This window comes from Pelophylax lessonae (genome assembly GCF_965119305.1).
Source record: "Pelophylax lessonae genome assembly, chromosome: 2".
Taxonomy (NCBI): domain Eukaryota; kingdom Metazoa; phylum Chordata; class Amphibia; order Anura; family Ranidae; genus Pelophylax; species Pelophylax lessonae.
Genome location: NC_138769.1, coordinates 629,952,919 through 629,967,894, shown reverse-complemented (window position 1 = coordinate 629,967,894; position 14,976 = coordinate 629,952,919). Strand labels below are relative to the sequence as shown.

The 14,976-nt window shown below is 51.1% G+C and overlaps 1 protein-coding gene across 1 annotated transcript in view; it reads right to left on the bottom strand.

The window, feature by feature from the left end:
• POLR1D (RNA polymerase I and III subunit D) overlaps positions 1 to 2,070 on the bottom strand; it is a 30,005-nt gene extending 27,935 nt beyond the window's left edge. The window contains exon 1 of the mRNA XM_082247214.1: positions 1,962 to 2,070. Coding sequence (XP_082103340.1) covers positions 1,962 to 1,981 — 20 coding nt within the window. The 5' untranslated portion in view covers positions 1,982 to 2,070. The remainder of the gene's footprint in view (positions 1 to 1,961) is intronic.
• Between the last annotated feature and the right edge of the window lie 12,906 nt (positions 2,071 to 14,976).

Here is a 14,976-nt window from a genome sequence, read left to right as displayed (position 1 = left end):
AACATCTGTAAATTGCACGCAAAAAAAAGAAAATCCCACACAGGAATGCGTGTTCCCGCTACACAAGATGTGAACAGGGCCTAACACAAGAACAGTACTCCCCGGGCACAGAAAAATGTTAGGTTTCTCACACTAGGCATATTTTATGCCTGAAAACGTTCAACTGTGATGTGTGCTACCAGCTGTAATCTCCATGTGGGATGTCTGATAAGCGTGTCATCTCTGCGTGGGAAGTGTGCTAAGCATGTCATATCCATGTGGGAAGCATTCTAAGCGTGTCATCTCCGCGTGGGGAGCGCGGGAAGCGTGTCATCTCCGCGTGGGGAGCGCGCTAAGCGTGTCATCTCCGCGTGGGGAGCGCGCTAAGCGTGTCATCTCCGCGTGGGGAGCGCGCTAAGCGTGTCATCTCCGCGTGGGGAGCGCGCTAAGCGTGTCATCTCCGCGTGGGGAGCGCGCTAAGCGTGTCATCTCCGCGTGGGAAGAGCGTCATCTCCGCGTGGGAAGAGCGTCATCTCCGCGTGGGAAGAGCGTCATCTCCGCGTGGGAAGAAGAGTGCTAAGCGTGCCATCTCCGCGTGGGAAGAAGAGTGCCATCGCCGCGTGGGAAGAAGAGTGCCAAGCGTGCCATCTCCGCGTGGGAAGAAGAGTGCCATCGCCGCGTGGGAAGAAGAGTGCCATCTCCACGTTTGATGCATGTCAACTCCACGTGCGGAGCTTCCTAAGCGTGTCATCTCCGCGTGGGAAGAAGAGCATCATCTCCGCGTGGGAAGAAGAGTGCCATCTCCACGTGGGATGCGTGCTAAGCGTGCCATCTCCGCGTGGGATGCGTGCTAAGCGTGTCATCTCCGCGTGGGATGCGTGCTAAGCGTGCCATCTCCGCGTGGGATGCGTGCTAAGCGTGCCATCTCCGCGTGGGATGCGTGCCATCTCCGCGTGGGATGCGTGCCATCTCCGCGTGGGATGCGTGCCATCTCCGCGTAGGATGCGTGCCATCTCCGCGTGGGAAGCGTGCTAAGCGTGTCATCTCCGCGTGGGAAGCGTGTCATCTCCGTGTGGGATGCGTGCTAAGCGTGCCATCTCCGCGTGGGAAGAAGAGTGCCATCGCCGCGTGGGAAGAAGAGTGCTAAGCGTGCCATCTCCGCGTGGGAAGAAGAGTGCCATCGCCGCGTGGGAAGAAGAGTGCCATCTCCACGTTTGATGCGTGTCAACTCCACGTGCGGAGCTTCCTAAGCGTGTCATCTCCGCGTGGGAAGAAGAGCGTCATCTCCGCGTGGGAAGAAGAGTGCCATCTCCACGTGGGATGCGTGCTAAGCGTGCCATCTCCGCGTGGGATGCGTGCTAAGCGTGTCATCTCCGCGTGGGATGCGTGCTAAGCGTGTCATCTCCGCGTGGGATGCGTGCTAAGCGTGCCATCTCCGCGTGGGATGCGTGCTAAGCGTGCCATCTCCGCGTGGGATGCGTGCCATCTCCGCGTGGGAAGCGTGCTAAGCGTGTCATCTCCGCGTGGGAAGCGTGTCATCTCCGTGTGGGATGCGTGCTAAGCGTGCCATCTCCGCGTGGGATGCGTGCTAAGCGTGCCATCTCCGCGTGGGATGCGTGCTAAGCGTGCCATCTCCGCGTGCTAAGCGTGTCATCTCCGTGTGGGATGCGTGCTAAGTGTGTCATCTCCATGTGGGATGCGTGCTAAGCATGTAATTTTGCACGTGGGACGCGTGCTAAGCATGTCATCTCCGTGTGGGAGGCGTACTAAGCATGCTTGGAAAACAAATCCTTCATCTGAAGGAATGCAGGGGAATTGCCAGCATTTCAGTAAACACAGAGCACAGCGTCCCCCTCCATGACACGTATAGTCCTTTATACACTCCCCATGAGAATGTCAACCTGTACAGTTCAGCCCTTCAGATCACGATACACACGGTGTCCTGCATTTAATAGATGTATATAGTAATAATCATTCCTTACCGCTCCAGCTCGTCCCCCATGGTTATACACACAGGCACTGCAACCCGGAAAAATACACCGAACGCTGCCAACCAATGGGTAATCAGCCTTTGCCAACCAGCAAGGCAGCTTCCGGCGTCATGACGTTTCAAGTTTTGCGCTTTACAGAAGAAGTACGTGGTGAGCGACGCTGTAGTAAGGATGGGATGGGTACTGAGAAACGTTATCGCTGTGTGTGTGACTGGAAGGGCACGCCACTGTTTACTGTCAGCCCAGGAAAGGGATGAGAAGCTGGCAGTATTTTCCATGGCGTTTGTCATATTTCCTCATGTAGAGCACGTTTTATCCCCCTTTTATACCAACAAGAGTTTTGGAAAATGGTGCCTGAAGGCAAACTTAAAACTTTGCAAAAACGGTACCCATATGAAAAGGTCACCAGATTTTTAAAATGAAATCAGGGGATATTTTTTTTTCTTTATTGGCAAATGGCATAGGATTGCATAACACGCAAAGCGCTGGGCACAGGACTGCTTAATACAGAGAGCGCTGGGCACAAGACTGCATAATACACAGAACGCTGGGCACAGGACTACATAAGAAACAGAGCACTGGGCACAGGACTGCCTAATACACAGGACTGTATAATACACAGAGCGCTGGGCACAGGACTGCATAATACACATAGCGCTGGGCACAGGACTGCATAATACAGATAGCTGGGCACAAGACTATACTACACAGATAGCTGGGCACAAGACTATACTACACAGAGTGTTGGGCACAGGACTGCCTAATACACAGCACTGGGCACAGGACTGCTTAATACACAGAGCGCTGGGCACAGGACTGCATATTACACAGAATGCTGGGCACAGGCCTGCGTAGTACACACCGCTGGGCACAGGATTATACTACACAGAGCGCTTGGCAAAGGATTGCATAGTACACAGAGCGCTGGGCACAGGACTGTATAGTACACAGAGTGCTGGGCACAGGACTGCATATTACACTGGGCATAGGACTGCATAGTACACAGAGCACTGGGTACAGGACTACATAGTACACAGAGCGCTGGGCACAGGACAGCAGAATACACAGAGCGCTGAGCACAGGACTGCATAATACACAGAGTGCTAGGCACAGGACTGCATAATACACAGAGTGCTAGGCACAGGACTGCATAATACATAGAGCGCTGGGCACAGGACTGCATTAAACACAGAGCACTGGACACAGGACTGCATAATACACAGAGCGCTGAGCACAGGACTGCATAATACACAGAGTGCTAGGCACAGGACTGCATAATACATAGAGCGCTGGGCACAGGACTGCATTAAACACAGAGCACTGGACACAGGACTGCATAATACACAGAGCGCTGGGCACAGGACTTCATAATTCACAGAGAGCTGGACACAGGACTACATAATACACAGAGCGTTGGGCACAGGACTACATAATACACAGAGCACTGGGCACAGGACTACATAATACACAGAGCACTGGGCACAGAACTGCATAATACACAGAGCGCTGGGTACAGAACTGCATAATACACAGAGTGCTGGGCACAGGACTGCACTAAACACAGAGCGCTGGGCACAGGACTACATAGTACGCAGAGAGCTGGGCACAAGACTACATAATTCGCAGAGTGCTGGGCACAGGACAACCTAATACACGGAGCACTGGGCACAGGACTACATAATACACAGAGCACTGGGCACAGGACTATATAGTACGCAGAGAGCTGGGCACAAGACTACATAATTCGCAGAGTGCTGGGCACAGGACAACCTAATACACGGAGCGCTGGGCACAGGACTACATAATACACAGAGCACTGGGCACAGAACTGCATAATACACAGAGCGCTGGGTACAGAACTGCATAATACACAGAGTGCTGGGCACAGGACTGCACTAAACACAGAGCGCTGGGCACAGGACTGCATAATACACAAAGTGCTGGGCACAGGACTGCATAATACACAGTGCTGGGCACAGGACTACATAATACACATAGCTCTGGGCACAGGACTACATAATACACAGAGCGTGGGGTACAGGACTGCATAATACACAGAGCGCTGGGCACAGGACTGCATAATACACAGAGTGCTGGGCACTGGACTACGTAATACACAGGGCGCTAGGCACAGGATTGCATATTACACAAAGCGCTGGGCACAGGACTGCATAGTACACAGAGCGCTGGGCACAGGGCTGCATAATACACAGAGCGCTGGGCACAGGACAGCATAATACACAGAGTGCTTGGCACAGGACTACATAATACACAAAGCTCTGGGTACAGGACTGCATAAATACGCAGAGTGCTGGGTTCAGGACTGCATAATACACAGAGCGCTGGGTTCAGGACTGCATATTACACAGAGCTCTGGGCACAGGACTACATAATACACAGAGCGCTGGGCACAGGACTGCATAATACACAGAGCGCTGGGCACAGGACTGCATAATACACAGAGCGCTGGGCACAGGATTGCATAATACACAGAGCACTGGAATTAGGCAAAGTGTTCAGGGTTCAGAGGTTTGCTATGCACAAAAGACACTCCTGCCCCCACATCCATAGCTCACCTCTGCACCCTTTGCTCACAAATTTTCTCTGCAGCCACCTCTTAGCCCTCCCCCTACAACAGCTAAACTCAGCAGCTGCATCAGCTCTAACCCATGCTCCCCCACTGCCCTCCCCTGTGTACAAACAGACCCCCCCCCCCATCTGCTCACCTCCCACTCTCAGCCCTCCACACAGTCAATTTTTGGCTCTCCCTCTCCTCCACCGAACAGCAGCAGGAGCGGCAGAGAGATCATCCAGCAGGGGCGTCAGTATCTGAGCCACCAGGATGTTTCTCAGCCAGCATGGGATGCCCTGTCTACATTATTCAGACCTTGAATTCAGGGGCAGACTTGGTCCAGGGACTGTCCCTGGAAACCAGGGACATCTGGTCTCCCTACCATATGATTACAATACAAAGTGTGCATTTATCGTATGTTTGCATTGAAGCCTGCAACTGTTATCACAGATGCAATGTCCAGTCTCCTGCATTGCTTGAAAAGCAGCCCCAAGTGCATTTGGAGGTATGGACCTCTGCACCCCCATGTCTCCAGTGACCCCCATGCCCTCCTGTATCTCCAGTGACCTCTATTCCTTCCTGTGTCTCCAGTGATCCCTCTGTGCTTCTGTGTCTCCAATGACCCCTGTGTGCTTCTGTGTCTCCAGTGACCCCTGTGTCTCCAGTGACCTCTATTTCCTCCTGTGTCCCCTGTGTACTCTTCTCTTGTTTTTCCAGTAAACCCTATGCCCTCCTGTGTCTCCAGTGACCTCTGTGCACTCCTGTGTCTACAGTGACCCCTGTGCTCTCTTGTGTCTCCAGTAACCTCTATGCCCTTCTGTGTCTCCAGCAGTGATGGGAATAACGGCGTTAAAAGTAAACGTAACTAGTAATCTAATTGATTACTTTTCCCTCCGTGGTAACGCTGTTCCCATTACTTAAGCGGCGTTACCGCAATTACATCTACCACCACTAGATGGTAGTAGTGTAACTCCTCTACCTCCTCACTCCTCTATGACCCTGGCCGGGGCTATCCGCTCCTCGCGGTACTCGCCTGTGGGAGAGAGATCAGAGTTAGTGTGCCAGCCAGCAGCCCAGAAATAAATATAAATAAATACCACCACCAGTTCACCACCACCGACCAGTCACTTTGCACTCAGTCAGGAGGAGCAGGACAGCCACAGAGGGACAGCAGCAAAGGAGGACTGGAGTCAGTCCAGACTCCAGACAAGTACAGTCACAGACAGCCTGGAGGACGGAGTCAGACGAACCCCACCAGTGTGCCACACTGCCACCACCAGCAGCCAGCAGGTACCCAAAAAAAAACATAAAATACTACAGTCAGGACTAAGACTCAGACCCCACCAGTATGCCCCACCACCACCAGCAGCCAGCAGATACCAAAAAGAAAAAACATTAAATACCACAGTCAGGACTCAGACCCCCACCAGTGTGCCACACCACCACCAGCAGCCAGCAGGTACCAAAAAAAAAAAACATAAAATACCACAGTCAGGACTGGAGTGGACTCAGGAGTCAGACTCAGGTCAGGTACCACCGTACCACACTGCCAGTACCCCCACCAGTGCCACACCACCAGCCACCAGGGCACCTGCACCACCAGTCCACCACCAGCAGCAGCAGGTACCACTGGAGTAAAAAAAAAATACCACTCAGTTAGGAGTCACTCAGGAAGACTCAGGTCAGGTACCAGTGTACCACCACCACGCAGCCAGCCGGTACCACTCAGCAAATACCCACTAAGGTACCACTCAGCAAATACCACTAATGGCGCTTTTCCACTGCATGGAACCGAACGGTTCGGCTCGCTTTTGTGCTTTTCCACTGCTGGTACCGTATGGTTTGGTGTAGGAACGGTTCGGTACAGTACGGCGGCGCTTTTCCACTGCATGGAACCGAACGGTACGGCTCTCAAAAACAGTACCACCTCGATTGTGGTTCCAAGAGGTACCATACCCGGTACCATATCCCACAATCCTTTGCATGCAGTCACTACTAGCCACTGATTGGTCAGAGAATCCCACCCACCCCATTGTTATCCCACCCACTTACTTTAGTACTACTTTAGTGGAAAAGCAAACCATACCGTACCGAACCGTTCCAACATCGTACCATGCGGTACCAGCAGTGGAAAAGCAAACCGGGCCAAGCAGAGCCGAGTAGAGCCGAGCCGGTACTTGCAGTGGAAAAGTGCCATAAGGTACCCGCTGCCAGTGTACCACGCAGTCTCATTATCCCACAGCAACATTAATATAATGTGGATTACTGTACAATGTTTTATAATAATAATTGCATCTATTTAGTGTTCATTTGATTCATTTAACATTTAATATTGGGGGCATACAAGTTATTTGACATATTTGAATATTTTTTTTTTTTTTTTTTAAAGTAACGCAATAGTTACTTTCCCTGGTAATTAGTTACTTTTTTACTGATGTAACTCAGGTACTAACTCAGTTACTTTTTGTGAGAAGTAACTAGTAACTATAAATAATTAATTTTTTTTTAAGTTACATGCCCAACACTGGTCTCCAGTGACCCCTGTGCCCTCTTGTGTCTTCAGTGACCCCTGTGCCCTCCTGTGTCTCCAGTGACCCCTGTGCCCTCCTGTGTCTAAAGTGACTCTTGTGCCCTTCTTTGTCTCCACTGACCCCTGTGACCTCCTGCCCTGTGTCTCAAGTGACCCCCTGCGTCCTCCTGTGTCTCGCTGTGACCTCTATGCCCTTGTGTATCTCCAGTGACCCCTGTGCCCTCTTGTGTCTCCAGTGACCTCTATGCCTTCCTGAGTCTCCAGTGACCCCCTGTGCCCCCCCGTGTCTCCAGTGACCTCTGTGCCCTCCTGTGTTTCTAGTGACCCCTGTGTCTCCAGTGACCCCTGTGCCCTTGTGTCTCCACTATCACCTCCATGCCCTTGTGTGTCCCCAGTGACCTCTATGCCTTCCTGTGTCTCCAGTGACCCCTGTGTCCTCTTGTGTCCCTGTGCTCTCCTCTGTTTCCATTTACTCCTGCATCTCCATCGACCCCATGAAATCGTGTGTCTCCAGTAACACTTGTGCACTCATGTGTCTCCAGTGACCCCTGTGCTCTCTTGTGTCTCCAGTGACCCCCTGTGCCCCCCCCCGTGTCTCCAGTGACACCTGTGCCCTCCTGTGTTTCCAGTGACCCCTGTGTCTCCAGTGACCCCTGTGCCCTCTTGTGTCTCCACTGTCACCTCCATGCCCTTGTGTGTCCCCAGTGACCTCTATGCCTTCCTGTTGTCTCCAGTGACCCCTGTGCCCTCTTGTGTCTCCAGTGACCTCTATGCCCTCCTGAGTCTCTAGTGATACCTGTGCTCTCCTCTGTTTCCAATGACTCCTGCAGCTCCATTGACCCTCTGCCCTCATGTGTCTCCAGTGACACTTGTGCACTCCTGTGTCTCCAGTGACCCTTTTGCCATCTTGTGTCTCCATTGACCTCTATTCCCCTGTGTGTCTCCAGATGACCATATGCTTTCCTGTGACTCCAATGACTCCTGTGCCCTCCTGGGTCTCCAGTGACCCCTGTGCTCTCCTCTGTTTCCAATGACTCCTGCATCTTCATTGATCCAATGCCTTTGTGTGTCTCCAGTGACCCATGTGCCCACCTGTTTCTCCAGTGACCCCTATGCCGTTCTGTGTCTCCAGTGACCTCGATGCCCTCCTGGGTCTCCAGTGACCCCTGTGCTCTCATCTGTTTCCAAATGACCTCTTCTCCCTTGCATCTCCATTGAATACATGCCCTCATGTGTCTCCAGTGACACCTGTGCCTTTATCTGACCCCTGTGCCCTCTTTTGTCTCCAGTGACCCCCTAAGCCTTCCTATATCTCCAATGACTCCTGTACCCTCTTGTGTCTCCAGTAACCTCCATGCCCTTCTGTGTCTCCAGTGACCCTTGTGCCCTCTTGTGTCTCCAATGACCCCTGTGTGCTCCTGTGTCTCCAGTGACCTCTATTCCCTCCTGTGTCTCTGCTGACTGCTGTGTGCTCCTGTGTTTCCAGTAACCTCTATGCCCTCCTTTGTCTCGGGTGACCTCTGTGCCCTCTTGTGTCTCCAGTGACCTCTATGCTCTTGAATGTCTCCAGTGACCCCTGTGCCCTCTTGTGTCTCCAGTGACCCCTGTGCCCTCCTGTGTCTCCACTGTGACCTCTATGCCCTTGTGTGTCCCCAGTGACCCCTATGCCTTCCTTTGTCTCTAGTGACCACCTTGCCCTCTGTTATATTCTCCGTGTTGTGAGAGACACAGGACTCTGATCTGGAACAACGGATGTTTATTCAGGACTCACTGTACACTCCAGCATGCATTACAGGACAGCTCAGTATATCAATGCATCTCTTACATGTCTCTAAGATGGCCACTCTGCCCCTTGACCCTTGTCATCACTCCTGGGTGGAGCCAGCCTTAAAGTAACAGTACATGTGAAACCCTTCAGGTATAACACCCTCCTGTGTCTCCAGTGACTTCTATGCCCTCCTAAGTCCCTAGTGAAACCTGTGCTCTCCTCTGTTTCCAATGACTCCTACAGCTCCATTGACCCTCTGCCCTCCTGTGTCTCCAGTGACCCCTTTGCCATCTTATGTCTCCAGTGACCACTATGCACTCGTGTGTCTCCAGTGACCATATGCTTTCCTGTGTCTCCAGTGACTCCTGTGCCCTCCTGGGTCTCCAGTGACTCCTGTGCTCTCCCCTGTTTCCATTGACTCCTGTGTTTTCAATGACCCCATGTCTTTGTGTGTCTCCAGTGACACCTGTGCACTCCTCTGTCTCCAGTGACCCATGTGTCCTCCTGTTTCTCCAGTGACCCCTATGCCTTTCTGTGTCTCCAGTGACCCCTGTGCTCTTATCTGTTTCCAAATTACCTCTGCTCTCTTGCATCTCCATTGATCACATGCCTTCATGTGTCTCCAGTGACCCCTGTGCCTTTCTCTGACCTCTGTGCCCTCTTTTGTCTCCAGTGCCCCTTAAGCCTTCTTGCGTCTCCAATGACCCCTATACCCTCTTGTGTCTCCTGTAACCTCTTTGCCCTTCGGTGTCTCCAGTGACCCCTGTGCCGTCTTTTTTCTCCAGTGACCTCTTTGCCCTTCTGTGTCTCCAATGATCGCTGTGTGCTCCTGTGTCTCTGTTGACCCCTGTGTGCTCCTGTGTCTCCAGTGACCTCTAATTTCTCCTGTGTCTCTGCTGACTGCTGTGTGCTCCTTTGTTTCCAGTAACCTCTATGCCCTCCTGTGTCTCCAGTGACCCCTATGTGCTCCTGTGTCTCCAGTGACCCCCTGTTATGTCTCCAGAACCCTCTATGCCCTCCTGTGTCTCCAGTAACCCCTGTGCGCTCCTGTGTCTCAAGTGACTTCTGTACCCTCTTGTGCCTCCAGTGACTACTATGCCCTTGCGTGTCCCCAGTGACCCCTATGCCTTCCTGTGCCTCCAGTGACCTCTATGTGCTCTTGAGACTCTAGTGATGCATGTGCTCTCTTCTGTTTCCAATGACTCCTGCAGCTCCATTGACCCTCTGCCCTCATGTGTCTCCAGTGACACTTGTACACTCCTGTGTCTCCAGTGACTCCTTTGCCGTCTTGTGTCTCCAGTGACCTCTATGCCCTCATGTGTCTCCAGTGACCATATGCTTTCCTGTGTCTCCAGTGACTCCTGTACCCTCCTGGGTCTCCAGTGACCCCTGTGCTCTCCTCTGTTTCAATTGACTCCTGCGTCTTCATTGACCCCCAGTGACACCTGTGCACTCCTGTGTCTCCAGTGACCCATGTGTCCTCCTGTTTCTCCATTGACCCCTATGCCTTTCTGTGTCTCCAGTGACCTCTATGTCCTCGTGTGTCTCCAGTGACCATATGCTTTCCTATGTTTCTAGTGACTCCTGTGCCCTCCTGGGTCTCCAGTGACCCCTGTGCTCTCCTCTGTTTCAATTGACTCCTGCGTCTTCATTGAACCCCAGTGACACCTGTGCACTCCTGTGTCTCCAGTGACCCATGTGCCCTCCTGTTTCTCCATTGATCCCTATGCCTTTCTGTGTCTCCAGCTACCTCTATGCCCTCCTGGGTCTCCAGTGACCCCTGTGCTCTCATCTGTTTCCAAATTACCTCTGCTCTCTTGCATCTCCATTGACCACATGCCCTGATGTGTGTCCAGTGACCCCTGTGCCTTTCTCTTACCCCTGTGCCCTCTTTTGTCTCCAGTGACTCCTAAGCCTTCCTGTGTCTCCAGTGACCCATGTACCCTCTTGTGTCTCCAGTAACCTCTATGCCCTTCTGTGTCATCAGTGACATCTGTGTGCTCCAGTGACCCCTGAGCGCTCCTGTGCTGGTGAACCCTGTGCCCTCCTTTGTCTTCAGTGACCCCTGTCCCCTCCTTTGTTTCCAGTGACCCCTATGCCTTCCTGTGTCTCCAGTGACCCCAGTGCCCTCTTGTGTCTCCAGTGACCTCTATCCTGTCCTGTGTCTCCAGTGACCCTTGTGCTCTCCTCTGTTTCCAATGACCCCTGCGCTTCTGTGTCTTCATTGATCCCATGTCCTCATTTGTCTGTAGTGACCCCTGTGCCCTCCTGTCTCTCCAGTGACCCCTGTGCCCTCCTGTGTCTCCAGTGACCCCTGTGTGCTCCTATGTCTCCAGTGACTCATGTGTGCCCCTGTAACTCCAGTGACCTCTATGCCCTCCTGGGTCTCTCCTCTGTTTCCAATTACTTTTGCGCTCCTGCGTCACCATGGAGCCCATGCCCTCATGTGTCTCCAGTGACCACTAAACCTTCCTGTGTCTCCAGTGATTCCAGTGCCCTTTTGTGTCTCCAGTGACCTTTATGCCGTCCCGTGTCTCCAGTGACCCTTGTGCTCTCCTCTGTTTCCAATTACCTCTGCGCTTCTGTGTCTTCATTGACCCCATGCCCTCATGTGTCTTTAGTTACACCTGTTCCCTCCTGTGTCTCCAATGACCCTTGTGCGCACCTGTTTCTCCAGTGACCCCCTATGCTCTCCTGTGTCTCCAGTGACACCTGTGCCCTCCTGTGTCTACAGTGACCCCGTGAATTCCTGTGTTCAGGTGTAAAGGGACAGGCGGTCCGTTTACATCCGATTGCCCATAGAGGTAAGCAGGCTGTACCTGTGTTCACTTTGCATAAGGGGAGCTGGCGCTGACCAGCCATCCGCCTGCTCAACAGAGGTCAGCAGACAAACTTCCCCATGAGCAGGCTGACTGCCGCCCCATGTGGAAGGGGCCTAACTCTTGTGCATCCTGTATCACCCTCTAAAATAAATAGAAAAGGAGCAGAACTTTTTTTTTTTCAAGCAAAATTTCCTAATAACCTTTTATGAGCAAAACTGATAATTTTTCAGGGCAAAAATAGTAATTTGTTGGCAAAATCAATATATTCAGTGATCCCTATACTTCAAAGGGGGTTTTAAAGGACAAGGATGTAGATAAGGGGGGGGGTTAGGGGGGTTAAAACCCCCCCAGAGCATCAGTGTACAATATACATTGAAAAAAAAATGCATTTTTGCTCTAATGCATTGTTATTTTAACCACTTGCCGACCGCCGCACGACTATCTACGTGGGCGGTCAGCCCCTCACAGGCAAAGTGACGTAGGTCTACGTCGCTCGCCTGTGAGGGTTTAGGGAGCGAGCGCGCGCCGCCGGAGGCGCGCTCCCGCTCCCGCGTGGTCACGGACCCCCCGCGCGCGTGACCGGCGGACCCGATCGCCGCCGGCCACTCTGCGATCGGCGGGGGAGAGGGAGAAAGTCAGGCAGCTTGTGTAAACAAGCTGCCTGTCATTCTCCTCTCTGTATGAGAGCTGATCACATGGATCTACTATGTAGATCCATTGATCACTCTGCATACAGTTGAAGCCCCAGCCAATCACAGTTAGAAGCACGCCCCTAGGGACACACACAGCCCCTCCCTCTCAAATAAAGTTAACCCCTTCACTACCAGTGTATTTTTACAGTAACAGTGCATATATATAGCACTGATTACTGTAGAAATGTCACTGGTAACCCCAAAAGTGTCAAAAATGTCAGTCAAGGGTCCGATCTGTCCGCCGCATTGTCGCAGTACCGCAAAAAAAATCGCAGATCGCCGCCATTACGCGTTAAAAAAAAAAACAACAAAAATGACAAAAATCTTTCCCTTTGTTAGTAAACGCAATAACTTTTGCGCAAACCAATCAAAATACGCTTTTTGCAATTTTTTTTACCAAACATAGGTAGCATAAAACAAATTGGGCGAAAATATTAAAAAATTTTGATTTTTACATTTATTTTTGGGGGAATTTCATATAAAAAAAAGGGAAAAATATTGCTATTTTTGCAAAATTTACGCTCTTTTTTTGTTTATAGCGCGTGATCAAAAAATCGCACAGGTGATCAAATACCGCCAAAAGAAAGCTCTGTTTGTGGGAAAAAAAGGACGCCAAATTCGTTTAGGTACAGCGTCGCACGACCGCGCAATTGTCCGTTAAAGTCACGCAGTGCCGAATCGCAAAATACCCCCTGGTCAGGAAGGGGGTAAAATCTTCCGGGGCTTAAGTGGTTAATGCTGCTGCCTGCTGTTACTCCACCTGACCACCTGGAACGCCGCCTGGGCTGTAGGCTTGGCTTGGGATGAGGGAGGCTCTGGCTTACAGTGCTCTCGTCTCGCTGCTCTGCCTCCACACCTCCTCTCTAGTCCAGCCTGAGACTCCAGAGACATGCCTTGACTTGTCCAGCCAGTTACAGAAGCTTCCAGGAGGACAGCAGCATTGAGAGCAGAGCAGGAGGGAGCGGGCAGCACCTATCCCGCCCACTGACACATATGATCGGCTCCTCCTCTCTTCGAGCTTCCACTTCCTGCCTTTGGCTGTCGCTTTGGGGAAGGAGCTGCCTGAGTCTGAGTGCTGTTAGCTCAGCTGAGCCTGCCTGCCTGCTTGCCAGTACCACGTGGAAGGATCATCTCAATTTTCTCTGAAGTGCTGCTGTGCTGGAGTCTGGACCTTAACCTTAACTCCAGGAGGACAGGTCACCAACAACCACCAGGTTTGTCTCTCTCTCTGTGCTGTGTTCTAGATCTAAACTTTAACCATGGATCAAGTTCAGGGCTGCTAGAACAGTTAGAGTTCAGTTTTTTTATTCTGTTTTTTTTTTATAAACTCTTTCATAATATCTCTTCTTATCCTCCTCTTATTTCAAGCTTGCAATGCATACCTCAGTCTCAACGTTAGAGTGTAAAATAGGTGTAAGGTTGATTATCTCTTACAAAAGCCAATCCTGCCATTCTGAATATAAGCACAGCAGGCAGGATGGATTTTTTTTGCTCTTGTGTTATCTATTTTATGACAAAGATTGGCTCTGAACATTCACATAACAGTGGGAACATTCTGAGATTTACCCTTAGATGTGTGGAGTGCTGTACTACTACATTTGAATGCTGCCCTGGAGGTGTATATACAGGGTTCATACGGTCCTGGAAAACCTGGAAAAGTTTTGGAATTTGTAGATGACACTTTCCAGGCCTGGAAAGGTCATGGAAACTTAGGAAATACACTAAGGTTTTGGAAAAGTCATGGAATTATTTACTGGGGAGGGGCGGGGAGCGGCGGGGAGTGGATGCTTAATTATTTTAATTTATTATTTTATTCCCTAATGTTATTTTATTGCCAGTGCCACATACTATTTACTTCGCCTTCCGGGTCCGCGCTGTCACTGGCCAGCAGCAGCCGAGGAGATGATCGTGAACCAGTCAGGCAGCGGGGAGGGCCGGCCGCGGTTTGCCTGGAGACACTGTGACTGGCCAGCAGCAGCAATAACAGCCGGGAGATAACAAACCAATCACAGGCAGCGGAAGCGTCACTGGAGGGCTGGCCGGCTGCATGAACGTGATGATGACGCGGAAGGGGGCGGTAACCGTAAGGAAGGGTTGAAAACATCTTCCAGTTTTGATTTTTTTTTTCTTTGCTATCTGTTTACCACTGGAGAATTTTTCCCTCTCTTCTTGTTCAGGAGGCACAACAGGAAGTTAGAAAATCTTTCAAAATTAAGAATCCTGCTCTTTTGCAGCTGCCCTGGGCATAGCTGTCAACAATGGAAGATTTTCCCTTACTTCTACGTTTAGGGACAACTTTCAAAAGTTGGATTTCCCTTCATCTATTTTCTTGGTGATGCTTGTCTTTTGGGCAAATAGGGGGCAAATCCCTCCAATAGAAATAGACAGCAAAAAATCCTAGTCCTTCCTCACTTTATCCAAAATAAATACAAAAGTTTTGTATGGTTAAACATTTTAACTAAATGCTTCATAAAGTGCAATGGCCAGCCTCAGAATGATAGTAATCTGAAAGGCTGTGTTGATTAGAAGCAGAGGATTTTGGTACTTCTGCCTTTTCCCATGCTACCATGCAGGTGGTTTGCAGAGCTCTGTAGGAGTGTTCAACAGCTGTGCATATCTGGA